This window comes from Phalangium opilio, unplaced genomic scaffold (assembly GCF_054372755.1).
Source record: "Phalangium opilio isolate 3A_F unplaced genomic scaffold, DU_Popi_V2 ptg000048l_1, whole genome shotgun sequence".
NCBI classification, from domain to species: Eukaryota; Metazoa; Arthropoda; class Arachnida; order Opiliones; family Phalangiidae; genus Phalangium; species Phalangium opilio.
Window position 1 is genome coordinate 3,380,551 of NW_028324170.1, and position 27,056 is coordinate 3,407,606.

Below are 27,056 nucleotides of genomic sequence, written 5' to 3' on the forward strand. Positions count from 1 at the left end.
GCTTTACGAACGCAATTACATCACGGATTTTTTTTTTGGTCTATTTTTATGACCTCATATTTAGGCCTATAAGATTAGGTAATTTTCTTTTCTTTTCAGACAGGGCATTGATTGTTATTCTAGCAAAATTAAAGGATCTGTAGTATGTTAACATATTAGTACGTTTTTAAATACAGGGTGTTTAAAAAAAGGGGCAATTATAGAACCGAAGTACAATGGAACTGTTTTATGGGAAATTAATTGTGAGTCTGAAATGTAACTTTTATGATATTTTAATGCAACAAGTTATGAACATTAGAGTGTTTTATGGACGATCCCTTAAATTTAAGTAAGAAACTGAAAGACTATTTCCGATTTAATTAGGGGGTCATCCATTAAACACACCTTCCAATCATAACTAGATTAAGGTGGCCCTTGGGATAAAATGCGGTAGAAGTTACATTTTCGACTCAAAATTTACTCTGTATATTTCAAAGATATGAAATTATTGTAGTTTGAACCTGGAAAGGTCAGCTAGGAATAAGAATCTTTTGAGGCGGTTCTGGTATGACTGCTATATTAAGGGCCAACTATAGGTATTAGGAAAAAATTGCACTGTAATGCATACACACATACAAAGAAAAAATCAATACTTGCAATATAGTTACACGAATTGCTATTGTGTGACCCGAGGGGAGTGTCACTATAAACGTAATTGGTCTACACGTTGTGCCTATATATAAGTAATTACACTGCATCTTTAATCGTAATTCCCTACACTTAATAGTGATTTTCACTTAACACGTTATCGGTGTACGTGAAATTTTATAGTGATTAGCCCCTCGGTTTGACCTCTTCGCTCTAGGTTCGTCGTAGCTGGGATGTAATTCATTTGACGTATTATCATTTTATATATACTAATGAAACTTTGCCAACTAGCTTACCCTATACCAAAACATTATTATGGCATGTCTACGCATGCGCGGAATGCATTTATAAATCCCTAAATATTATATTGTTTTTTTATGGTATCGCAAAAGTGATTTTACGCTTATATTAGGTTACTCAATGTGTTAGAGTTTGCAATGATAGAAGGGGAAAATCTTACCATTAAGAAGTCTATTAAATTGGCTCCTTTAAAGGTTGCGTTGAATTGCTTTTTGCTAAAATAAGTTTCGTAGGATTTCAACAATCTTATATGTATTTATGGTGTGTGTAGTGAAATCTTAGATTGGTACATCTTCCCCTGTAAAACCCCGGTTTTGTCAGTGTTAATCTTTGTATCTTCTAAGGTTGTATTTTAATATACACATAAAAAAATTCAATCGAGATCCGATTTAAAATATAATGGGATTTTTTTTTCGGGTTCACTTTGTTTTAATGAATTTTAAAAAGGTTTCTATTCAATTGTTTTTGCGAATCGATTTCCATGGCCTATATTTTAGAGTTCAGGGGATGATGTAGTGTAAATACTATTTGATATGTTGTACACTTCCCTACAATAATTGCACCAAGATTCATGAATTTTAAATGAGAAACCATAGAATGACTTAAGTTTAATAATATGAATTTCATTATTGGGTTTTGTCGAATTTTGATCATAACTTTGGTTCTAATTTAATTGGATAGAAATCAAAAATACTATTAGAAAGTGCACAACCCATTGAGTAATCGCTCCAAAAATCATTCATTTCAATTCATAAGTAATCTAGTTACACTACGGCATTCAAGTGATTTCCAAATCACAAATTTATATATTTCTAAAAATTGAAAAATAAAAATGAAAATGGAAGAAAATTTCAAATTAATCTTAGAAATTTGAAAAAAACCCTCCGAGTTTTATATTTGGCGTTAGACGTAGCTAGTAGGTCTTATATATAGATAATTTTAAAAGGATTCCGTTTGAGATGAGTTTTAGACGAGTCGTAATCTCTCTACTGTTGAAGTTTTAGAGATCTTCCAATATATAATCTCTTTCTCGAGCTTGGATTCTTTGACAAGTTTAAGTAGACGAAAATTGGCCAATCACAGACAGCATTTATAGAAAGCTTTTCCGCTCAAATTGGTTTAGATAACCTAAATTTTTCACACGAGCATCAAAGTTCTTTGAACTGTAAGATTCATCCTAGCGGTTTTAGGCCTACCTTTTTTTATCCCCAAATATTTTGAAACCATTGTCGCTTATCGTTAGTGTCTTTCTAGAAAACCTGGATTTCAACTTATATAATCTTTTCCATTTCATAGAACTTTATTACGTGAATTTATTTAATTATCCCATGAAATTATATTTATATCCCTTGAGCGGTTTGGAGCGACCTAAATCCTCATTAGGAAAAAACGAATGAAAGTTGCTTAGAGAGTACAATATTCATATTGTTCATCAGAAGACATCTAACCGAATTTTCTATTAAAAATATAGGGAAATATGGGTTACTATTTACCGTCTAAGCCACTCAAATTGTATTCTACCAAATTTAATCGTTTAGGGTTACTTTAAAATTTAATGAAATATTGGTTTTCATAAATTACTTTTAGAATCTAAAGAAAGGAACCAGCGGGTGTTGTTTCATTTTTAATTGTCTTTAAATTGAGTTTTTCTTAATGAAAGGAATAGCGTTTCTTGATTATATCGTTTCAAGATTAAGTCGTTAAAAATCCCAAGGCAGAAAGCCAAGAAAGATATTATCTTCAATTTTTAAACGGAAAATAAAAAACGCCAGGCGTTTAGCGCAAATGTCCCTGTAATTTAGGACAATCTTCTTCTTTTTTTTTAAGTTTAAAAATAAACTACTCTTCTAAAATCGTTTAAGACTCCAAACTATTTTGCGATTGCATAAGTAACGTATCAACAATAAGTATGAAGTTGCCCCATCCTATACCGAATATTGGATAAATGCGTTTTATAAGTCAATAGCTAATGTATGCATAAAATAAATTAAACACAATTAATTTCTTTGTACTGGAAAAGTGCCATGAATTTATTATGATTTTAAAGTAGTATATATATGTATATTCCCCATATATTTACAAATATATCGTAAAATCATACTATATAGCTATATTTAAAAAATATAAAAAACAAATCATCACAGAGTTACCGCACCATATTTTTTTTATAAATATTAAATTTATACATTATTTATTTATATAACATTTAATTAACACTTAATTAAATTCAATCTCCGTATATCAGGCATTTACAAAAATATATATATTGTTGTAATATTTATCCACAATTTTTTTCCTCCATTAATTTACGCGTGGAAACCACATTCCTTAATTAATAATTAAGCCTAATTATTAATCTTGTCTTTGTTGAGTCAGTCGATATTTGCACCGGATGATACTCGTAACATATTCCACTTATATACCTTTAGTTGTAAAGAAAACTCGGATTGGGACATAATTTAACCCCAATTGGGAATATCGGTCCCAGAAGCTTTTAGCTTAATTAATATTTTGACCCCCAATCGAAACAAACCCACCTCTAAGTATTAGTCCCATTATTTCATCCGTAAAAACGTCTACGTCAACGTGTAGCCTAATGTATGACGATTATTTTATCTACTCGTTGACGTAGGCGTTTTTCAAATGTTAATTCCTTTTCTCGAGTAATAAATTTATTTAGTATTTAAATTAAATTCTTAACACATTTCAGTATATCTTTGGAATAACAGCCCCTCTAATTAAGATTAAAAGCTAATCAACGAACAGGCACTATATCCAATATATGTTATTATCTAATTAATACATCTCTACCTTGTACCCTGTTTTAATTTTATATAGCACTGATTAGTAGCGAAAATGTTAATTTTAGTGTAGTCTTTTTCTGGTCAGGGTTATGGTTACGGATTTAGAAGGAAATGTGATTGGCAGATAGACAGATAGTCCAGTGTGTGTGTGTGTGTGTGTGCGAAACACGAAATATCCATTAAAGAAAATTTGTTTTTAATATCTTTATTACGGTAGAAAATTTTTGATAGGGTGTTGATGTTTTTGACGCCTTTCACTGCACTTTTAAGCAATTTAATTGATAGCAGAGCTGTGCTTGCGTTTGATCATGACCGAAATAGTCTATATCCGTTAGCGCGCGTGGCTTAGCTCGTGTAATCTCGTGATTTTGACTTAATTAGGGTAATTTTGTTACGCGTCAAGTTTAAACGTAGCTTTCGGAGGTCGTATGATTCTTTTTATTGTCCTTAGTGGAATGATAATACAGTTTCTTTTTGCGACAAGATGGTGAGACGTATTTTAAGCTATCACCTCCCGAACCGGGGCCCGTGTAACTTATAGACGTTTGAGTTGTTCTTAAAGTTGATTTCCGTTTCAAACGCGTATGACAACATAACAATCTAGCGAATGCCGATCGAAATTTTGAGGAGATCAGGTTGTAAAGGATTGGGTTGGTTGCCGAATTGATGTACAACATTACCCTGTGAAGATGTATTAATTTTTCTTTTTTAGCCAGTAGGCTACTTACCATTTTCTAATTTAAGTATAACTCACCTGCAAAAATAGAGTAAATTGTAGTAGGCTTCAACCCCGAGTGACTGTATAGTTTTATCAGGAACTACGATAATCCAAATTACGAAGATTCGAAATGGCATTAAGCAGACGAAAAAGCAGACGACAACCGCCGCTAACATCAAGACTACCTTTAAGAGAAATTAGGCTTAAGAAACATGTTGGTTAGAAGCCTAATTGATTGATTGACGGGTCTACCTGTCTCCTAGTTTTGAGCTGATTTTTCTCGGTGCTGCTTTTGAGCATGCACCGATCGAGCATTAGATGACGCGTTATGACGCCGTAAAGGACGGCCAGGATGATAAGGGGTAAGACGAACAGGAAAATGGTCACCAAATAGAAGTACACCCTTTGCCACGTGTTTTGAGCTGAAGTCGCGCAGACGGGGACTTCGTTACCATCAATGTACTGGGTGTAACTGTACTCCGCGATGACGATGACTGGACAAGTGACCAAGATAGCCACAACCCAGATTGCTACGATCAGTAGTAAGGCTCGCAACTTGGTACAAATGTAGCCCGCCTTCAATGGTTGGCAAATGGCGTAGTAACGTTCCATCGTTATGGCTAGGATAGTCAGAACTGAGGCGTGGGCCACCATCATTTCCACGAAAGGTACCACTTTACCTGTTGAGGGAACCAAACCAAGAAAATATCTTATAATTAATTGTTAGTCAGTTATCTTAAGCCTTTGTGGACTAAATAACGCAGAATTCTACGAAGAATTTGTTAAGCCTTTGTTGGGTAACATTATATTTATGACACGCAATTAACGTTACTTAACAATTTAATCAATGAGTTAACAACCAAAATGCGCCCATTAACGTAAAACAAACGATTACATCAGTATAAATTGGCCATTTAGATCAACTAATCTACAAACCTTACGTGACAGGAATTCAAATCACTAAGCCTAATTCATTTTTCCTCTAATAGAAAAAATGGTTCTATCCATCCGATATAGAATTGCTTTTAAACACGCGATGAGATTCTCTAACTTGTTGCGGTAAAAACCTCCCGGCCACAAGTTTAATCCCGCTGGAAATAAAATAGACCTAATTTCCCCAACCAAACTCCCTTAAGCCTTGGTCTTATCTAAATAAGCCTTAGTGGCTCTGTGGGAAAAATAAAATAAGGTCTAACCCATTAGGCCCAGCCCAAGGGACTCATCGTTATTCATATTTCAACGGGATTTGCTCTTCTTTTTACTTTTTTCCTATTATTTTGTTTCTCTTTCTTGATGGGGGGCCCAAAATGGCGGGGAAAAGGTACGTAGCACAGTTTGTTCCAAGGCTTAGATAGGTTTGCGGTATTGTAAACTCATTTTGATACGAATCTATTTTTATTTTTCGAAGAGTTTTGGGTTATAAAAACCTTCCTGGTATTTTTGAAAAGGTTTTTATTTTGTATTTTTTTCTGGTGGGTTTTATAACCGCACAAAGTGGATTGTCTGACCTGGGACCTTAAATGAGGTTGCTTTGGGACTTTACCTTACCTTACCTTAAATTTTATTTAGTTTTTATTTTCTGTTTCTGAAATTTTGAATGGGACCTTTTTTGGGGGAAAAGGAATTACTCAAGGGGTTGAATTAAGTTTGCAAAGTACCTCATTAGATGCACGAAATTTCGATAAAATTTTATTTAATAAAACCTTCCACTTATTTCTGTAGATGGTGAAAAAATATGGTATACTCTTTGAGTTACCAAATCTTGTAAATGTTCCCCTTTGAGAAGACTGGCTTACAATAGAAAAAATATACAGGGTGTTTCTGATAAGTCTGCCTTAAATTAAGGGGGATGTTCTTTGGGCGATTTTGAGTTGAAAATGTTTTATTACAGTTTTCTGTCCAGGCGACTGTTTTCGAGTATTTTAGAGACTGTTTAAATTGGGTTTGCCTGGGGAAGTAAATAATGTCTTCCTCTAAGCTCACTTCATAGCTCGGGTAGCCAAGAAAAAATCTTTCTTCTTTACTCTGTTCCCCCTTTAGAAATACAAAGTACAAGCCTCTCAAAGACTACACGTTCTTTTGAAATATTTCAAAATTGACAGCAAAAAGAAAAACAAGTAATTTAATTAGAAACGCCTTAGAAAATGATGATTCTTTGTCTCTGGTGCGGTTTAAAATTACGGAAGAAAATTTGGTGACATTTTGTAAAATTCCTAATTTTCTACCTCTTGAAGTTTTCCAGTTACCCGAGCCTTTTCAATCTTTATCACCCAGAATTCCTCGCTTTTCTCACTTCTTTTTCTCTTTCTCTCTCTCTTTCGGCTCTTTATCAAAACCTCTTCATCCTGAATCTTGAAAATCGTCTGGATAAAAAAACCTCTTCTTGAAGCAAAGTTTCAAACCAACGAAAAAGAAAATCTATCGACAGGCAGTATAAATACAGGCTGGGTTAGCTATTGAAGGCGAAAGAAATAACCTGATATGCAGTAAGGAGAGCGTTTAGGCAACAATCACGTGGTCACATTGACTCTGAACCAACTGTACTCCTAGCTTGGTAAACTATGGCAGTATATCTAGCGCATTAATGATAGACTTAAGTGTCCTGAACATCATTTACTACTACTACAGACATTAAAACTTAGGCCTAATGCCTTCATTGACCTTACCAAGAAGTGATATCTAGTTTATTAAGGAGAAGGTATAAGATGCCTAAGTATTCGCGCGCCATAGTCCCAGTCCCCCTTTCGAAATACAAGGGGGGACGTAAAAAGAGGCCGGGCTATTTCGCCTCTCCTCAGTCGGAAAATACGTAATTTTCGTCATTCGCGTCGCCGCGCTGACGTGAGTTTTCAAGAGCCAATGAGATGCTGGTTGTAATTTAGAGGCGGAGATTAACTCCGGACCTACGTTTGGACTGGAGATAAAGCTGGAAATGTGGCGCGAATTTATACATTCTCCCCAATAAACTAGATATCACTTCTTGACCTTGCCCAGGGCCTGTCTCAATTTTTTGGGTGTGTCCATTGACCTCCAATAGGTACACCACTCTGTATTTATATACAATATAGAAAAATTTTACCCAAAAGAAAAACCAGAAACGAACGTTCTATCCCTTTTTGTTGGAAAAAGATAAAAAAAAAAAATTCTAAAGCATCTTTTCGATCTCATCCCAAAGATCTATATTGTTACATATAGGAATATCGAGAATGGAACACTCCGTTCGGTTTATCGTCACAGAAATAAATCATGACATTGCCTACACATAGAGGTGTTCGTTTTGAAACTTGACTAAGCTGGAGTTTTCCATAAGAGTTAGATAAGGAGGATGGGGGGGGGGGTATTTCTCCCGCTTTTCTGGATGAAAATGCTCCATTTTTATCCAGAGAGGAAGGGGAGCTTTTATGGATTATACATCGGCTACCTCACACTAACTTGTCGATAACGATTCATATGAAAAGTATCCCATCCTCTTGTAAGAAAATTTGGACGTAATTTAATAGCAAAATTCATAGATATCAGATATATATATATATATTAATATTCGTGATTTTAAGTGAACAATTTGGTTGACTGATAATCAACGCTCAGCCCAGCCCTAACCGCTTTACATTGGAAGGTGACATTTTATAGTGTCGTTACTCTTGAGTGTTAAGTATTAGTCACTCAATAAGCAAGATATTTTACAATCAAGCACCATCTTGAAAAATGATGCATCTATGCCGAAATGTGAACATAACCTTCATTTCGAAATTTAACAAACGTTCATACGTTTGTCACAGATTACTACTGATAGCTTGTCACGAAGTGACGTAAGTGAAACGTCATAGATTCTCCTGGTGAGGCGCTGTCAAAGGCTTTGCACAGACTAAATAGGAAGGTGGACTGCAAAATTAACCGTGTGTAGCACATCAATTCTCGCTTGTCGTTCTCGAACTAGCTCTCGTGCAGTAAGTCTCAAGCATTACGAAGGTAATGGGTAGTGTGATACTTATGGAACATTTTTATAAACTTATGCTACAAATAGCTTGTGAAATCACAAATATATATATATAATAGGTGTGTTAAATTTTATTCAAATCAAGCAATCAAGTTTTAACGCGTGTATACGTTCTTCAAACATATTTTTAATATCCATAACTACAACCCACTCTCCATTTTTCTTTCGTATACCATAAAACTGAATGAGATGAGATAGTTTTACGATGATAAGGAAATTAATTTTTTTTCTTCCCTTTATAATCCTGCTGGAACGTCTTGTATTATAAATCATAGTTAGGACCCTTCCCCCCCCTCCCTTGAATAATAGACTGAGTTATAAACTAGATGTGTTAAAACGTATATACTTCCTATAAAGCGGGGGCGGACGAACACCTAATGTTAAATCTTGAAGGGAAGGAAAAAGTAGCTCGTTTTCATCAATATTGGAAAAGATATTGAAGCAAAAGGTCCTGCTGCATGGACTACAGGAAGCCGGGTTCTTTGGCGTTGACAGTTTTAGGGAAGGAGGGATGGATGATGGTGGTACCCCTTAACTCTCCGGGTTCCCTGGTGTGATGGATAACTAGCCATTATGACGTCGAAAGGGTTATATTTTATCTTGTGATCTTTCTGAAATAGCTGATAGATTATGGTTTGGCTAGGGACTTAAGTTTTTATATTAATTCTCGAGTACCGCAGTCACAGGGATTGTCCTGACATCTTTTCTATAGTTTGTGAGCTCTAACAGATGTTATTGAAGAAGAGCTTAGTGAATTAATGATGATTTCTAAGTAACGATGGGGCTCAATCAATTATTAAGTGTTAAAGATTCGTTATAACAATTGTTATTCCGGCAAGGAATTCAGTGTTTGAGATTTTTGTATTTTTCACAGATAGATTAGGATGGAAATTAGGTTTGTGTTAAGATGTTTTTATTTTCCAGATCTGATTTATTTACGATTTAGTGCGTTTGATAGAGGAAAGTTTAGGGATTTTCCTGGAAATGTTTTTAAAAAATAATTCCAAATGTCGTTTCAAAGTTTGGCTTTATTATGTGATCCCTTTTAAAAGTATCTCTTTTTAATCAAAGGTTATTATCTCAAGTTTGCATTGAGTTATCTTTTTATAAAGGATAATATTCAAGGTATTTTCCATGAACTTATTGTGAAAATAGAGTTACGAAGTCCTAAAAATTAGAATTAAAACCACTCTGTTATCAATCTTTATCTCTAGTTTACATTGAGATATATCTACGTTTTTAGTATCGTTTTGTAAAGGATAATTTGGGCTATAACATATTCAAGGTATTTTCCAGGAATAATTATGAAAATAGAGTTACAAAGTCCTAAAATTAGAATTCAAACCACTCTGTTATCATTCCTTATCTCTAGTTTGCATTGAGATATATCTAGGTTTTTAGTATCTTTTTATAAGGGATAATTTAGGCTATCACATATTCAGGGTATTTTCCAGGAATAATTATGAAAATAGAGTTACAAAGTCCTAAAATTAGAATTCAAACCACTCTGTTTTCAATCCTTATCTCTAGTTTGCATTGAGATATCTACGTTTTTAGTATCGTTTTGTAAAGGATAATTTGGGCTATAACATATTCAAGGTATTTTCCAGGAATAATTATGAAAATAGAGTTACAAAGTCCTAAAGTTTGAATTCAAAACAATCTGTTGTCAATCCTACTAGCTGCTTCGGATATGTTTTGATCTAAAAGATAAACAAGTAACCTGCAATAAACAAGTAGGTTTGAGGGGAAAAAACAACCAATCTTAGCAATAACATTATACGCAACTCCATCACAATCGAGTGCAAATAATGACTATTTAATGTTTGCCCAAATCGTGCACTCCCAGCATGGCCAACTCCGGAAGATGATAAAGATATGATCCAGAACTTGGCGTGTGTCTTAGATAAAACAATAAGTACGTGAAGGGTCAATCTTGCTTGTTCCCTTTCCCCTTTGACCTCTGGTAGTACGAGCGAATCCCCCCGGACGTATCCGTCTCAAGAGATTTGCTTTTGGCTTGACTCCCACTTTATTACTGACCAATTGATTTTCTTCTTTTTTCTTTACGCGTTGCGTTTCGTTGGGTTTGGAGAAGAGTATTCCCATCTACGGAACCTCACTGAACTTCTGACCACTAAGCGATTAAGAACGGATTTAGCTACAATGACCTCAAGGTTTTTTTTTTTTCATCATTTTTTTTTGAAAAGATACTTTTTGACCCAAAACTTGACGCGAAAATTTCCCACCAAAATGACTCAGGAAAATTTTATGGCCACCACCAATTTTTTTTTTCAATCTTTTTTTGATCATTAAATTATTTAGGTTGGTTAACAGATCATGGAACTTATGAACCCTATAGGGGATAGGAAAACAGTGCACTTGCTATGCCAATTTACAAAAATTTGTATATCAAGGGCATTCTAAATGTTATTTCTGAAATTGCCGTGCCCCCTGGGCGGTAAGGGTGCTTAAAATTACGTATAACCCAAAGGCTCGCTGCATTGGAAAGTCTACTTCTCTGCTGGTCCTCTTTAGAATTATAAAGTCCATGCCAGAGCACAGAATGAAGAGTAAAAATAGAAAATTGGTTTTCCTTAATGATATTTTCATAATTTTATGTCGATTCTCTTGTAAGTAATTTAGAGTTCTGGTTGGCTAACTAGTTCATGTATGTTCTCGTCGTTAATTGGTTTAGCGCGAGTAACCTTGATTATTATTTGGGTGTGTCGGCTAATTTATAGTAATAATGATAATCTAGGATTAATATTTGGTTTGTAATTAATTCCACCGCGTCGTTAAAATTAGGCTTAGCTGCAATCCAATTACATCACTTTTATTATGAACTATGGGTTATAAATAAGCTGTGGAATAGTTGGAGTTAGTTATTAACTTTGATTGGAAACGTTTATTTTTTATTTGTATAGTTGTTAGGCTTAGATTTAATAGGGAAATAATATTAGGCTTAGCGTCAATCCAATTACATCACATTAATTAAGAACTATGGCTTAAAAATAAGCTGTGGAATAGTTGGAGTAAGTTATTAACTTTGATTTGAAACATTTTTTTTATTTGCAGTCGTTAGGCTTAGATTAAATAGATGAAAAGGCAGGCTTAGATTAAATAGATGAAAAGGCAGGCTTAGATTAAAAAATGAAAAGGCAATGTAGGGTAAGCTATATTTGTTAATAAATTTAATAATCCAGGTTATACTGCTTTAATATTTCTAAATCGGGACAGAATCTAAAGATATTTAGAATATATTAAATTCCCATGTTTGTGAAATTTTATTTAAACGTCAAAAACTACTGACCTATTTATTATACCATAATTTATTAAATATCTTTCGTAACTTATATCCAAATAAAAAACAATCCCTGGACCATTTCCTGAGGATGTCCGCAATTTAGTTTTTAGTTCTTCCTTGCAGCATCCTTTGTTATATATACAGAACCTAGTCTTAGAAAGTGGTAAATACTCCTGTTTTTTCCTAAGTAAACTACATCCCTTCCAAGAATGTTTTCTATCCTATAGTTCATTCACTGGAAACGCAGGAAAAGTTATAAAATGCACTTAAAAAAAATATTTTTTCTTTTTGTACTAAACCATTAGGCCTTGAAGAAGTAGATGTATTGTAGACATCTCGGCTAGGATAGGTTCTTTTAGATACGGTAAATACATTAGGCTAAGGACTTCCTTTGTTTAGGACTAGCTTTAGAAAAAAAATAAGGCTATTGTTTTAAAAAAAAATCTGAAATTCTCTTAAAGATACCTATAGCACTGTCGCTTTTATGGTTCAAAAGACGCTTTTAAGAACATTTTTTTTATGTATATATACAAACAGCTTGAGTATAGTTCTAAAAATAGCGGTTTTATCAAAACAAAGACCTTTCAAAGACGCTTTCATAGTTTTAGGCAGTTTTTCAGACCAAAATTGTTTCGAATTATAACAGGTGCTTATGAATATCTTGTATTTTCATAGTCCTAACTGAAACTAACTGACCAATAAACAACGGTCAGCCCAAAAGCACCTCCTTCACCTAGGCCGTTTTGTTGGGACGTACTCTTATATGAGAAGTGACGTTGGTGAAACGTCATAGATTCTAGTAAATCGATGCCTGGCGAGACGCTGTCAAAGGCTTAGTACAGACTAAAATAGGAAATTAGGAAGATGGAAGTCCTACCAAACCGAGTGTAGTCAATTCTCGCTTTGTCGTTTCAGTAAGTCTCTAGCATAACGAAGTATAGGAGGTGTCATACTTATGGTACACATGATATTTTAACTCGAATGTCTATTCTGGAACTTCTGTAAGATAGAGGAACAAACTTTTAGGAGGTTTTGATAACAGCGGAAGTTATAGCTGTGGGGAAGACTTAGCAGTGTACACTTTTCTCTGTTCACAATAGTTTATCTCGGTCGAAAATCGAGACGGAGCAAAAGGAAAGAATGGACTTTCACTTTGCCTATTGATACCCGGAACTAACTTCCTCTGCGGAAGTAGAATCTATCCAAAAGCCAGCTAGCCATCGTCGAGACTCTAAATTGAAATGAATGTCTCCTCCTACGATAAGTGCTCCGTTAGGAATCGGTTGGTTTGATGTCCATGGATAACGTATTAGAACTCCCTTAAGACGTCCTCGCTAATAGCTATCCATGACGTACCATTTCCTGTACTCTTCTGTCTTTACTGATATATTTAGTTACAGTCTTGGAAGGGACTACGTATTGCTAAAATTACTCGTTTCAAATCAAATAATATATATTATTTTTTATTTTTATGTTTTGAGTGCCAAAAATACTAAAAAATCAGTGTCAAAACTGATTGATAATAAACAGGAGATGCCCAATTGTCAGGGAAAACCCGGAAAACTCAAGGAATTCATTTTAAAATGGGTCAAAAAGGTCAAGGAACCTCGGGGGCGCACCTATAAACCATCATCAAATAACAAATATGTTACAATATTTTCACATGTTTTTTTTTTTTTTACTTTTACTGCTTGTAAGGTTGAGACTAGGGATTTGGATTTACGTAGGTTGCTATGAGCAACGATTTGTTTTTAAAAGTTTTGAACATCCTTTTTTTGCAAATATTATTCGTGAATATAATCTGAAAAGAAGTCCCAGACTTATAGAGTAATCCCTTTTATTCCAAAATTGTTTATACCTTTCCTTTTACAAAAATTTAAATAGTGTGTGCTGAAACCTTTTTGATATAAGCTTCCAATAGAATTCAACAGACTTTTAGAATTACCTGGGTCTTATAACCATAAGTATGGTAAAATCAATAAGTAATAAGTTGCAATGATAAATATTTTAACTATACTTAAGATGTTTTTGTTGTATAGGGTTCTACTGCTATATTAAATAAACAAAATGGCCGAAAAACTTCTCACTATAGGATTAACCCTAGCTTGAATTATTTACATACCAATAATTTAAGGAGCAGAACTCTGGTTTTATTAGAGATACAGGCCGTTATGTTATAGATAAATTTCTCTTCTTTTTAAATATCCTAAATTCTTGTGGTTACAACAATTAGAGCTGTAGTATTTAAGCAAAATAGTTAAAAATTCACCTTCATTAACGTATTTCATTGAATGTCATACTTATTCCAGTTACACTACTAGGCTATAACGAGTTTAAAGCTGTTTCACTCGCTAACTTTTTGAAAAATCCCAACTGGAGCGATTTCTCGCCTGATTTCAATATATATACATTAGAAGTAAAATAAAGGAATAGATTTTTGAAAAGGGCTATTTTTGTATCCTAGAAAAATGTGTCAGCGAAATTCCGGGAAAAAGACGACAATTTTGCTTCTTCGAGGGATTTAATGTTTTGTTTTGGTGGACGATTTACGAAGTTAGTTGCTAAGCCTAAACTTTTATTCCGTTAGTTCACAAAAATCAATGGGAATTCTTCTAGAAAACTTGAATAAAGTAGTGTAGGACCACCTTTTCCCGTTTATTTGTAGGTCAAACCTGGTTTCTTAAGCCTAATTTAAAATAATTTGCATTCCTAAAGAACCCATGACCATAGGTGGGTAGAAGTTAATTCTTTCTCTAACCCTTTAAGTTTATTTTATATATTTTTCTAAATAGACTTACTGATCGAAAAGGTTTCAAGTTTCAAGGATTTTAGTTAAATCATAAGTGAATTGATAATAATAAGTATGATATTAATGTACTGCTAAACGTCTCGCGAAATTAAGGTTTGGGATTTGCAGATAATGGTATTTAGTTAAGGGCCACTAGCTTCTTGATCATTTCAGCTCACCCTCTAGGGGTTGGTTGCTATTTTCCACGAAAGATAGTTTTTATTTTCAACAAAATTATTTAACAAGTTAGGTTGTAGCTTTTAATTGTTAGGTTACTTGCGCTTAAATATTGTGTCCTTCAGAAGTTTGTATTCAGTTTAACTAAACCCTTTTATATTCCCACGGATTTCTACAGTTACTAAACCAAGTTAAAAGTCGTGCTATTTTAGTAAAATAGATTTAATTTTATATTGAAAACAACTCCAAACTTCCCCTTTTGAGATACACGGCGTAACAATTTCAATTAAAAATTAACAACTTTCGGATTTTCCCTGAAAAGTACACATTTACTCTTTACTATATATAGGAGCTAGTTGTTCCTTAAAATCCAAATTTAATTTTACGCCCACTTGTCAGTGTGAAACTAAACAAGAGCTGTTGTGAAAAATATAGCAAGTTTTAACAGGAAAATCTCAGGAGACTACAAGCTTTTACGTGTTTTGTCTTTTTACCTTTTTATTATATTTTTTTCTTTTCTTTTCTTTTTTTCTTAATTAAATCTTGAACAAGATCCAAGATTTTTTGGCCCTCTGTATAGTCTTCAAATTACCCGGGTATTTAGGTAGAATTAACCAAAAGAACCTATTAAAAACCTGAGAACATATCTTAGCTTTCCATAGATAAAACCAGAGAGAGAGAGAGAGAAGCCAGAGGTGTATGGATTAACCCCACCCCTTTTTACCTAGAGCGCAGGCGCCAAAACCGAGATGGAAGGGAAGGTTTTACCCCCCTTTCTTTCCCTCGTAGATTCATTCATCTAAATGGCGTACTCAATCTTTAAATGTTCTCGGAACTTAAGTAGGTTCTTGAGATGCCTTATAGAAAGTTTTCAAAGACTTCTACAGTGATGTTTTTTGGCTCATCTTGTAAATGTTATTACATCTTTTCTTCACGATGTTTTAAATCGAAATATCCTATCGGCATCTCTCTCTTACAGCGTATAGTAGAAATAATAGCATGCGGTCCCCTTTTCTTAATTGAAACTAAGTCAAACATGGATCTTTGGAATGTAGAATCCCGAATCTGCCACGGTTCAATTTCGCATCCATTAATCAAAGCGGAACTGAAGAGAGCCGAGGCTTAACGGGGGTTTAGTCTAGAGAACCTAGAACTTGGTGGTGATAACTAACTTTATTACACGCACGTGCGACTATATATATAAGTTCTTAAACCTATTTCAAACTATCTATAAATATTCCTTTCAGTTAAGCCTAATATTCTTTTTTAGAATGGATTTTGTGTAAAAATAGACCTATATCTCGGGTGTCCAATGCCACGCAATTTTGTTCGTCTATCAATCATTTCTGTAGAAAGGTTTCTTTCTAAAGTATACGATTCGCGCGCGCGCTCGCGCTTTTCCCGGGTTAATGTTCTATGCTGTAATGCTAAGCCTAATGTGGTGTGAGTGGGCGGGTTTTAGGCTTAACGTACATTTATCTCTACAAAGACTCCGGTTAGGCCTTGTAACGAAAAGTGCGTCCATTTTAGATACGGGATATCGTTTATAACGCTCCGAACATGGATTAACTAACGCTAGGGATTGTTCACTAACTGGGTTTCCCATGTATTGCTATCGCCAACTACATGTTCCGAATTATTCCGTGATTCCCCTCTTCATTCCCCCAATTTATTGGACCAAAATGGATGTAGATATAGCGCCATCTCTCGGCAAAATAAATCTTTTCGCCCAATTTAGGCAGTATTTCAATTTTGACGTCATAGACCACGTGATATTTGGTCCAATTTTCTTATAACTTCCTGTTAGGGATAGTAGCTGCTGCTAGGGGGCGTTTGGAACATGCGTGCGTTATCTTTTTGGGGGAACGAACTATCCCTAGCGTTGGTTAATCCATGCTCCGAAGAACATTTTTGAATGAATTTTTCTCGCCAACTGTATTATACTATTTTAAACCATATTTTTCGTTTTTATGTATTCCCAAAAGGACATTAGGCTAAATATTTTTAGGCTGCGTTTGAATTTAGCTTAGGCTAAATATTTTTAGGCTGCGTTTGAATTTAGCTTAGGCTAAATATTTTTAGGCTGCGTTTGAATTTAGCTTAGGCTAAATATTTTTAGGCTGCGTTTGAATTTAGCTTAGTCTAAAACGTTTGACGTCATCGCTTCACACGGCAAGTCGAAAATAGGGATTTAAATTTAAACTACTACATTAGAATTAATTATTTAAAATATAGGCCTACTGAAAACTACGACTACGAATTTCGAGAAGGACATAGGCTTAATTATTTTAGGCCGGATTGGAATTAAGCTTATAGCCTGAAACATTTGACGTCATTGCTTCCGACGTATGTACCATGGGATGCCAAGTTGAGAATAGGGATTTAAATCTAATTTATATAAGAATTAATTAAATATTTAAAATATACTGAAAATTATACGTGAAGAAAAAAAATATTTTCTGAAATCAAAAAAAGAAAAGTTAGAAAACTTTCAAGTAGGTTCATAAGATATGTTTCATAAGTTTGTCACTGGTTACAAACTGGAGCTTGTCATGCAGTAACGTAGGCAATAGATTCGAGGTGAAGCGACGCCTGGTGAGGCGCTTTCAAAGGCTTAGTACAATTTACTAAAATGGAATATGAACTGCAAAATTAACCATCGACTGTATAGTCAATTCTCGCTTGTCTTTCTCGAACTAGCTCTCACAAAGTCTCTAGCATTACGAACTTGTATAGGAAGTGTCATACTTATGGAACATATCACTTATAAACTTATGATATAACGTATATAAAAGCGTATGTAGATGCTATGTTAGTTAAGTGGCAATTTTCAACTTTGGAGTCCAGCGAGGGAACGACCTAGCTCTTCTCTGGATTTTTTTTTTTTTGGTCTTCTTCTTGATTACGATTGAAAATGGCATTTAATTTGGGTCTGGTCCCAGCTTCTCAACTGAACCAAATCGGGACATAAGAAAAAAGGGGTATGTAGCTCACCCAAGCTTGTAATTAACGGAAAAGGCTCCTACACAGTTTTTTTTTAATTTATTTCTTAAATGAAAGGAAATTACGCGGTTTGGTTTCCCTTTAATCAATAAACAGATTTTTCTGTGTGGCACATGCACGCGTGAATTTTATATTTACCTATTTATCTAATAGAGAGGTTAAGGCAATTTTCTCGTGCCAATCATAACTTGTAAGCGGTAGTCCTTATGACAAAATGTCATTAGACTCAAAATCGATTTCACTAGAGCCCACTGTATTCTTCGCTCCTATAATTAGGCTACCCATTTTTGGAACATTCTGTATACATTTTCGTACAATTTCTTAACCTCCGTAATGCCCTGAATCAAATTATTTTACGTTACAATATTTTTATTTCTTCAAATAACATTAACGGCAAATTCCCTTATTCTTTATTCATGGTGAAATTCGTGTAAACTCTCTTGGCGTTTATCAGAAAAGTTTGGGGGTTATCTCCTAGAAAAACAATTCCATCATGACGTCATCAATAAAAATCACTGTCCAAGCGCACCTTTTCCTAGGTTTCAACTCCAATAATAACATCACATCGAAAGAAAATACTTCTTGTCTTCTTCCATTTTTCTATCGTAAATGGAAGTATTATTTTAATAACTTTTGGCGCGAAAACCAAGTTAAAATGGCGGGAAACGCTCCCGCATAAAAATCTGATTGATTCTTGACTTCAAGATTATTCTATACAGTTAATTAAACCCAAATATAGGGGTATATGCTAAGCCTTGGAACATTAAGGGCTAACGTTAGCGGCCCTAGGCAACCCAGCCACCATTCTCTTTTTGGCTTCATCTTCTTCTACCCTCTCAGAGTTGAAAAATTTCTTAGCCAGCATTATCTGACATGACCGTGATGATTAAAAGGGGTGGGTTGAAGAAGGTTTTTTTCTTTCCCTCGGAACTCGTGACCTTGTGACCCCGGAAGAAAATCTCTCTAGTTTACAAACATATAGGTAAAGACACATAAAGTGGAGCCTGACATGCCGTTGAAAGTTTTCTTAATTGATGGTATGATACGTTTCGATTGGCTTATATAAAGTCGGCGCCGCTGATACGCTACGGTATTTGGCGAATACCGAATATTCTTCGTGGAAATTTGGAATACGTGTATTGTTGGAATCAATCGAATATGTATGGCGCCAATAAGCTCCAGGGATCAGGCCCGGATATTGGGACCCCAATGATAAAAATAAGACAAGGGCCCCAGATGTTTTTGAATGGTTTCATTTTGGGACCCGATATATTATAGGGGTCAGTCTTAAAGAATGGCACATTTATTTGGGGACCCCCAAGTTACTTTTAGGGACCCTTGATTAACTAGTGGGTTTTAATTTGTAGCCTCGGATATTTATGGGGGTCAATTATTAAATAATAATTTTTATTTTGGGGCCCTCTATAGTACAGGAACCAAGAATAGGTTAATTCAACCCTTTCTTGGGACCCATGATCCAGCAATGCCTCTACTTCGGTAGTCACGAGGGCAAATAATAATTATAATTCAACCCTTCTTGAGACGCAGTTCGACCAATGCATAATAGCTTACCTACCCCTGAAAACTGGAAACCATGGAACTTACAGTGTGAAATACTTTACTTACGGTTCAAATAATTGATGCTTTAATATAACCTTTAATATGAAGCAACTGAAATTCCGCCTAATCGTACGTTAAAAATGTTATAAAGCTGTCTTAAAAATCGGGCACAACTTGGGTACTCAACCCAGGAATAGGTCAGACAGTAACTGTTGCCATTTCAGATATACTTTAACATAGATCATTACATTAAACACATGCAGAGAAACAAACACACATAAATTCCATGCAGAAAAGCAAACACGCAGGAGGGGAGGCCGCCTTTTTTGGGTTATTTCCCTTGTTCCAAAGAAGCACCGATAGAGGCAGTGCTAGTTGGCTAGCCTCCCTCGTGTAGCGAACTCTGGAATCCGTCTTTCCTGGCCTCTTGGCTGCATGTAGATAATGCAATGGTCCATACATTAACATTGAAGGCGGCAGGGGCCCCCAGGTTTTTCCCGCGCTTTTCGTTGGTACTGACCCATCGATCAAGTTGCTCATACCCTTTAGTTTTTCTTTCGAAGCTATTCTATAGAATTTATCGGTTCTCCCTTGTTCATCGTACATCAGCCAATGCGTAAAACCCTCGGGAATTCTGTATTTCTTATATAGTTATTTTAACCTGGCTCCCCCTTAGGTCACTGTATTGTTTCTTAGAACTTACTGAACCCGAAAGCGGAAAAAGGTAACTTTTGGCCAATAAATGTTACACTTTATTGGCCAGCTAACGTATAAACGTGATAATGGATTATTTGTGACGCCAGGAATTTCTAAGTTAGGCTACATCTGGATGGATTTATGAATTATTTAATTAACTCAAGAATATTGACGTATTTCTTAAGGTTTAGTGTTTATTCGCAGCACTAAGTTCTTGGGGTGGGATTGGTTCGAAGTATTGACACTTGATCTGAGTTTGCAATTGGTCCGAGATTTCGTTGTACAAATAATCACTAGTACTTATCCCATAGTATTTGCTCTGTGATAAGACCTCCATATTTTTTTATAGTATTGACACCTAGTATTAATTTCCAATAGATATTTATTAGAGTAAAAGACGGGTTACTGCCATCCTAGGATTTTTATCTCAAAACTTGATCTTGGTTCACTCTTTAGAATGTGTACGGTTTAATATTGGATAAAACGTGTTTTCTACCTAAAATTTAACACATTCTAAGGTTGATTTTAATATAGATGGTTTACGAGCGTCCCCGTTAATTACGGTTAATGATTCTCGGTAATTAATTTATAACGAGCCTTTTCAAACATTTCCTCTTTGGTTATGAAGAGATTTGGCCCTGTTTCCGTTTTCAAGTTAATTAGCGAGCGATTTTGTATTTACTAAATTAATTTTAAAGAGTATAAACAAGCCCGTGCGCTTATGTTTCACGAGTCATCTTTTGAAAAGGGAGTTCGTTATACATATTCGTTATTCGCCTAGTACCGAATCTTCGCCCTTTCGTTTTGGTATTGTTATTTGGTATTGAAAAAACTAGGAAGACAGAAGATACAGGCACGTCTTCAAACCTTGAATAACTTAATCCTAATTTCTGGTCAGTTTTTGGGCAAATGCTCGGAATTCCCCGAATAATACCGAATGCGCGACGAACCTAAATAGATATGCTCCCCTTTATAAACTCACTACGTTTGCTAATACGATCGCAAAAAAATTAACTCTGATCGTGTTTTGAATTTCAAAATCCATATTCGATGTTTTGGCCTATTTTTAAACTGGTCTATTTTTATTTTGTGACAGAACAACTGGATGATGTGACAATCATTGGTATACTTACACATAACTTCTCCGAGTAACCAAACCTCAGGACGGGAATGCAGTTCAATGAGGACAGTTGGCATACAAACAACCAGCACTAGTAAATCGGCGATGCTCAAGTTAATCAAGAACAGGTTAGTCGAATTTCTGAGTTCTTTCGTCCGACAGACAACAATAGGCACCAATAAGTTCCCCAAACTTCCAAATGCCAAAATTCCCGCGCAAAAAACAGTGGCAGTCGCTTGAATATAAGTCGGAAATTTGAGTTCGTCATCTCCTTCACCATCGTTAATGTCACTTTCGTGAGAATTGGGGTAATCCAATGCGAACGGGTGTCCGTATCCGTACGCTTCCGGTATTTGTTTGCAAATTGATGAAACGTTTTCGGAAGTTGATGGATTTTCACCCAAAAATTTGATGTAAAATATCGTCGAGTTACACGAGTTGATAAGTAACTTTCTAGTATCCGATTCCATAACATTATCTTTAATTTAATAGCCTTATGTTTTAAATTTGTCAAATGGAACCGTACTCATTTCTGAACTTTGATTATTTTTAATTAGTTTAATTGGGATTAATATAATATTAAATTAAAACGAGGACCATCTTAATCAGGTTTATATTTAAATTTATAAATTACCTAGAAAGCTGTTAAAGTACTCGCTAACTTTATTAATATTAATTAAGTACTTTTAGTTATGCATTGTTTATTTATATTTAAGATATTTAACTCCTATTTGGGTTTTTGTAAAAAGTTTAAAAGTTTTTAAGTTGGAATGGAAACTTATTTGGGAGAAGAAAATGGTTTTGTATTTAGAGATATATAGTTAGTTAGTTAGCTAGCTAGCTAGGACCACCGCGACTGTCCCATAGAATGGTTAGGTGTATAACTGAAGGCAAAAGCAGTCCAGGAGTAAGGTTTTCTTGCCTTGTCTCCTGACTTTCGTCCATCTGCTTACACGCTCTCTGACACTGGGAGAAGAGGAAATATAGGAGAGAAATATCTCGGCCGTGTAAAAGCGCCTCTAACGGGAACTCCCCAAACTATGCTCTTTTTTTATTATTATTTTCTCTTTTTTTTTTTTTTTGCTTTACCTAAGTGCATGGGGAATAAGAGTATACTAGATTCTAAAAGGTATAATAAGTTTTGCTGCAAATTAATGGATGCTCTCATGGAATTAACCATGAAATTTCATGGAAATATTTGGAAATTTCATGGAAATATTTGGAAATTTCATGGAAATATTTAGAAATTTTATTGAAATTAGTTTAGAGCAGAAAAAAACACTAATCTAGAAAAATCTTAGAGATTAATAGTTTTTTCTTCTTACGAAAATTATTGATAATTTTGTAAACAATTAATAACTTGAACTTGGGTACATTTGTTGTACAGGACATTATGCCTAAATCCCTGACAAATTAATTAAATATTTATTTAAAATAATTAATTTATAGCTATTTTTAAAAATAAGGAATTTTTAAACAAAACCCTTATATTTTGGGAAACCTTGAAATATTCTTTTTCCCTAATTATTTTAAGGCACCCTTGACTTAAACTAACTTTGTTTCTACAAAAATCTATTTTACCATCCCGTTTACACCTCGATTTCCTCAAGTGCGCTTGAAATTTAGTATAGAATATTAACTAAAAAAGCCTTGAGGATAATTGATTTCCGTAAATATTTATTTCGACGATAGAAATAAATTAAATGCAAAGTTTTGAAGGGAAAAACGGATGATATATTTAGTTACTACGTGATGATTAATTAAAGTTAGAATTCTTCGAGTTAAGTTACTTCTGTTTTCAACGTAAAAATTAAAACTTAGGGGAGTTGAAGTAAATTAGAATTTTAAAATAAACCAGATGCATCCGAGTGAACATACTTTGACTGTTTGGTTGTTTCCCCTGTCACCGTTAATGCTCGTAAAGTACATTCGACTCGTTTCTTAAAATAGCAATTTATTAAACAAAGAAATATATCTTATTAATGATTCTTAATTAATTCCTGATAAGAATACAATACCCAGTTCATTTGCATATAATCTTTTTGAAATTGTGCTCGGTTCTTTTCCATTTGAATTGTATCTCTAATGTCTCTTGAAAAGTAAAATAATAACGAGAAGTATGATATGACCTTCTCATTTCTTAAAGGGTTGCTAGAATTTTTTCTTTTGTAATTGGCGTATAAAATAATGAACTTATAAATTGGAACCATGTTTCTATCTACAATATTAAAGAAGATACAAGGAATTAAGTTTCACTAATGGGCACTACGCGTTAGGCTTCTCCGCAAAGCACTGGGGAGTACCCTTATTGGATGAATAAGCGTCCAATAGGGGTAGTCCCAATGTGAAATTTTTTGCTCATCGGTGTTCATACCTTTTTGGCACAGGAGCTCACCCTACATGGGTTGATTTTAATAAGTTAGGTTAGAGGAAATCATGCTTAGAAAAAAAACCTTAATTAATACTTATTGTTGTCACGTTACTTATAGTGTCTCTTTCATTGTTGATAAGACGTTAATTTGTAAGCGAACCAAGCCCAGTTACAATAGTTGTTCAAAAATCATTCATAAATCTTGTCATTTTCAATATAAAGTTATTTTTAAGATAAATGACGTCATATTTGACCCCTCTCCTCACATGCACGTACCTTTCTCGGCATTGAGACTAAAATCGACTAGTAATGTAATTAGGCTTAGCCCGCAAATTAAAGATGCGCAAATTTCCCTAGGATATTACTTGTTTATTTATGTTTATATCTCACGTCGTGACTGGACGATGACGACATCATACGCTAGTACCACCGTGGAATCCCATAATTTGCTGTAAAAAAGGTTTCATTCCCAGAATGCATCGCGGTGAAGAAGTTTAATTTATATACAGTATACTGTGTAATTCCAGTTCCTTTTTCTTTTCTGGGCAAAGGCTTAGTCGCGTTTTGAATGGTGTAGATTGCCCGTGGGATGACGACGTTAGTGGTGATGGCAAATCCCTTAACGCCTTTACTCCCTGCCTACAACCAAAAGTAATTGGATGAAAAACCAACTATAGAAAATCCTGCGCGGATTCACGCCTAAGATAATAACGGCAGATGGATATATACACTTTGAGTGCCTTAGTTGATAAAGTTCCCTTAAAGAAGTTGAGTAATATCGGTTTTGATTTGCGTCCAAGACCCTCAAAATCTATACTAGAATGGAATCTAGCCTAGACTGTAGTAGATAAAGTAATTTTAATACTCTTGACTATTCCTACATCTTATAAAATGGGTGCATCTATGCTTCGACGAGACAAAAATGTATAATATGGTATCAAGAAGTGATATCTAATTTATTAGGGAGAAGGTATAAGATGCCTTAGTATTCGCGCGCCATTGTCCCAGTCCCCCTTTTCAAAATACAAGGGGACGTAAAAGGAGGCCGGGCTATTTCGCTGCCTCTCCTCAGTCGGAAAATACGTTATTTTCGTCATTTGCGTTGCGCTGACGTGACTTTTCAAGAACCAATGAGATGCTTGTTGTAATTTAGAGGCGGCGGGGATTAACTCCGGACCTACGTTAATATTTCTTAAGAAGTCCTCTTTAGAATTTTAAAGTCCATGATCTAACGCGTTGAACTATTGTGATTTGAAATTTGACAAAGTGTAGTTAGTTAGTTAGGGAGGAGGTATCGTGTTTGAATTTTACCTACGTTGTTAAAGCCACCACCATTAACATATTCCCGAATTTATTATGCTAATTTAGTTAGGATTAGAGCTTAATACCGGATTTAATTTCAAATCATCGGCAGATGTTTATTATATTTGGCATGGCATTTTCCATGTCAAATTTATTACTTAATAATGCCCTAATTAGGGTATAGAATGTCTTGTAATATGTCTAGATTAATTATACGATATCGTTTCGAACATGATTTTACGTTGTAAATCTGATACATTATAAAGGAACCCTCCCTTGACTACACTGGCGTATAGTTAAGTATATGATCTCTCTTCGTTAATTAAGCCTTGTTGTTTCTATAATTAGTTTCCTCTCTAAAATGAACTTGTACGAATTTACTTTTCAAAACGCGTAACCTCTAAACCTCTCTCTCTTATCGGGAATGACCTGCACATAGCTGGACACGTTGCATGGCTATTAAACCAAATGTCCTTAAATACTTTTCCTTGCAAATATGACTTGGACAAACAAAAGCGACAGTGGTGCTGAAGTTTTCGACTATCAAAATAATTTCGGTGGTTTTATATACAAAGCGTGACCTTTTAACCCCCTTATACTTCCGCGGTTACTTCCCTATATCCTGGCCCGAGGAAATGAAGTTGGGAAGTTGATTAATACGTGTTTTGGGAATGCAAAACAACTTGTCAGGACTATATAGACCTTTGACGAGTAAGCTGAAAATTATGTCAACAATTGTTTGTTGAATTTGCGATTTTTCCTCGGTCTTGTTGTTTTAATTAACTTAATCTTGATTAAATCTTTAATTTATTTTAAGAGAATTAGTTAATATTCAAATTGAGTTTATCGATCTATTCAACCTTTTGACTGAAAAATTTACGATGATTTCCGAAAGACATATAGGTATCTTTTATTTAAATTTTGAAATGGGGGGAAGATTCCGGTGTAGTCATCAATTTTCGGCCCCGAAATGGTTTTGTTCGTACCTGCAGGGTTATTTTAGATGAGCAAAAAGATCTGTGTTAAAGCGTACAACATAATGTTTTGGTTAGTTTCCTGGCCCCCAAGATGGCGAAGGACATATTTGGGCCTTTTCAAAATTCAGGGGGAAAATAGAGACTGTTGTTTTACCGCCTTGTTTTCTTTAAACGTTAAATGCATGGCTTCAAAACAAAAGGACTTTAGTGCATGCTGCTAACTTTGAAGCCCTCTCTAATGTTTTTGGATAAATTTTGGGCCATTTTAAGTCAAAAATATTCTATGATATTTTGCTCTAAGGGCCACTGTTTTCGAGTTATGATTTTAAGTGTGTTTTAGGGATGACCCCTTAATTAAATAAGAAATAATTGTCTAAATCAGTTTTTAATTAAATTTAAGGGGTCATCCATAAATACTCCATCTAATCTTAACTCGAAAACAGTGACCCGAACGGCAAAACATCATAGAACATTTTCGACTCAAAATCGTACACCCAAAGAACATCCTCCTTAAAAACTATTATACTTTGGTTCTCCGGTTAAGTGTACATTCAACCTCAACGTTATTACGTAAGGAATATTTTGTTTATATATCTGGAAAGCCGCCATTGTCCAAGATGGCCGCGAATTTGAAAATAATATTTTTTTAGTTAGTACTCTGCTACTACTTAAGAGTACTGTGAGAGTCAATCGGTTTACACTGAACCTTGAGTCGGATTTGAATAAATTTCAAGCAATAAACTTTAAAAAAAAAACGGTATTTATTTTGTTTGAAATTCTAGAGCTCTTCTATTTCCTTCTTTAAAAAATTGAATTGAAATATTAAAATACGATTTTAAAAAAAAAATCATTTTGGTTTCAACTTTCCCCAAATCCGTAGAATTTTAGAATAAAGTGGTATTTTTTACAAACATGTAAAAAGGCAATCTACAAAAGAAAAAAAAGAGCAAAACGCAAAAGCCTTTTTCAGCACGAATTTATTTAACCTTTTATTTATTATCCGAAGGAATTCTAGAAAACAACTAGTCCCAGGGGTTTTTAACTCGAATTAATTGCGTTGAATCTAATGCAAATTTATGTCTAAAGACGCGTTTTCAATCAAGATTTTCTTGATTAAAGAAATTAAAGCTTTTACCAAAAGCTTAATTGGAGAAAGTTGATTGAAAACGGGCCTTTATTTAAAAGTTACAGGCGCAAAAAAAGCTATTCCTTTTAAAACAAATCCACGAATTTTTTGGTTTCAGGTTTGTTATTTTTCGTTTAATTAGTGGTTATCAGTTAAAGAACGGGGTATTCTTGATTGGGTCTA

The 27,056-nt window shown here is 34.5% G+C and overlaps 1 protein-coding gene across 1 annotated transcript; it reads right to left on the reverse strand.

The window, feature by feature from the left end:
* Positions 1 to 3,864: 3,864 nt before the first annotated feature.
* On the reverse strand, positions 3,865 to 21,567 carry LOC149673742 (growth hormone secretagogue receptor type 1-like). Its single transcript, XM_089840023.1, has 4 exons — positions 21,111 to 21,567; positions 4,702 to 5,129; positions 4,486 to 4,634; positions 3,865 to 4,412 (listed from the first exon to the last, which is right to left on the reverse strand). The coding sequence occupies exons 1-4, from the start codon at positions 21,565 to 21,567 to the stop codon at positions 4,136 to 4,138; spliced, it is 1,311 nt and encodes a 436-aa protein (XP_089696149.1). The 3' UTR covers positions 3,865 to 4,135.
* Between the last annotated feature and the right edge of the window lie 5,489 nt (positions 21,568 to 27,056).

Coding starts and splice junctions, on each gene's coding strand:
- LOC149673742 (XM_089840023.1), bottom strand. CDS start 21,567: ATGGAATCGGATACTAGAAAGTTACTTATCAACTCGTGTAACTCGACG. Junction 5,130..21,110: donor GTTACTCGGAGAAGTTATGT/GTAAGTATACCA, acceptor TTCCCTCAACAG/GTAAAGTGGTACCTTTCGTG. Junction 4,413..4,485: donor AATTTACTCTATTTTTGCAG/GTGAGTTATACT, acceptor ACATCTTCACAG/GGTAATGTTGTACATCAATT.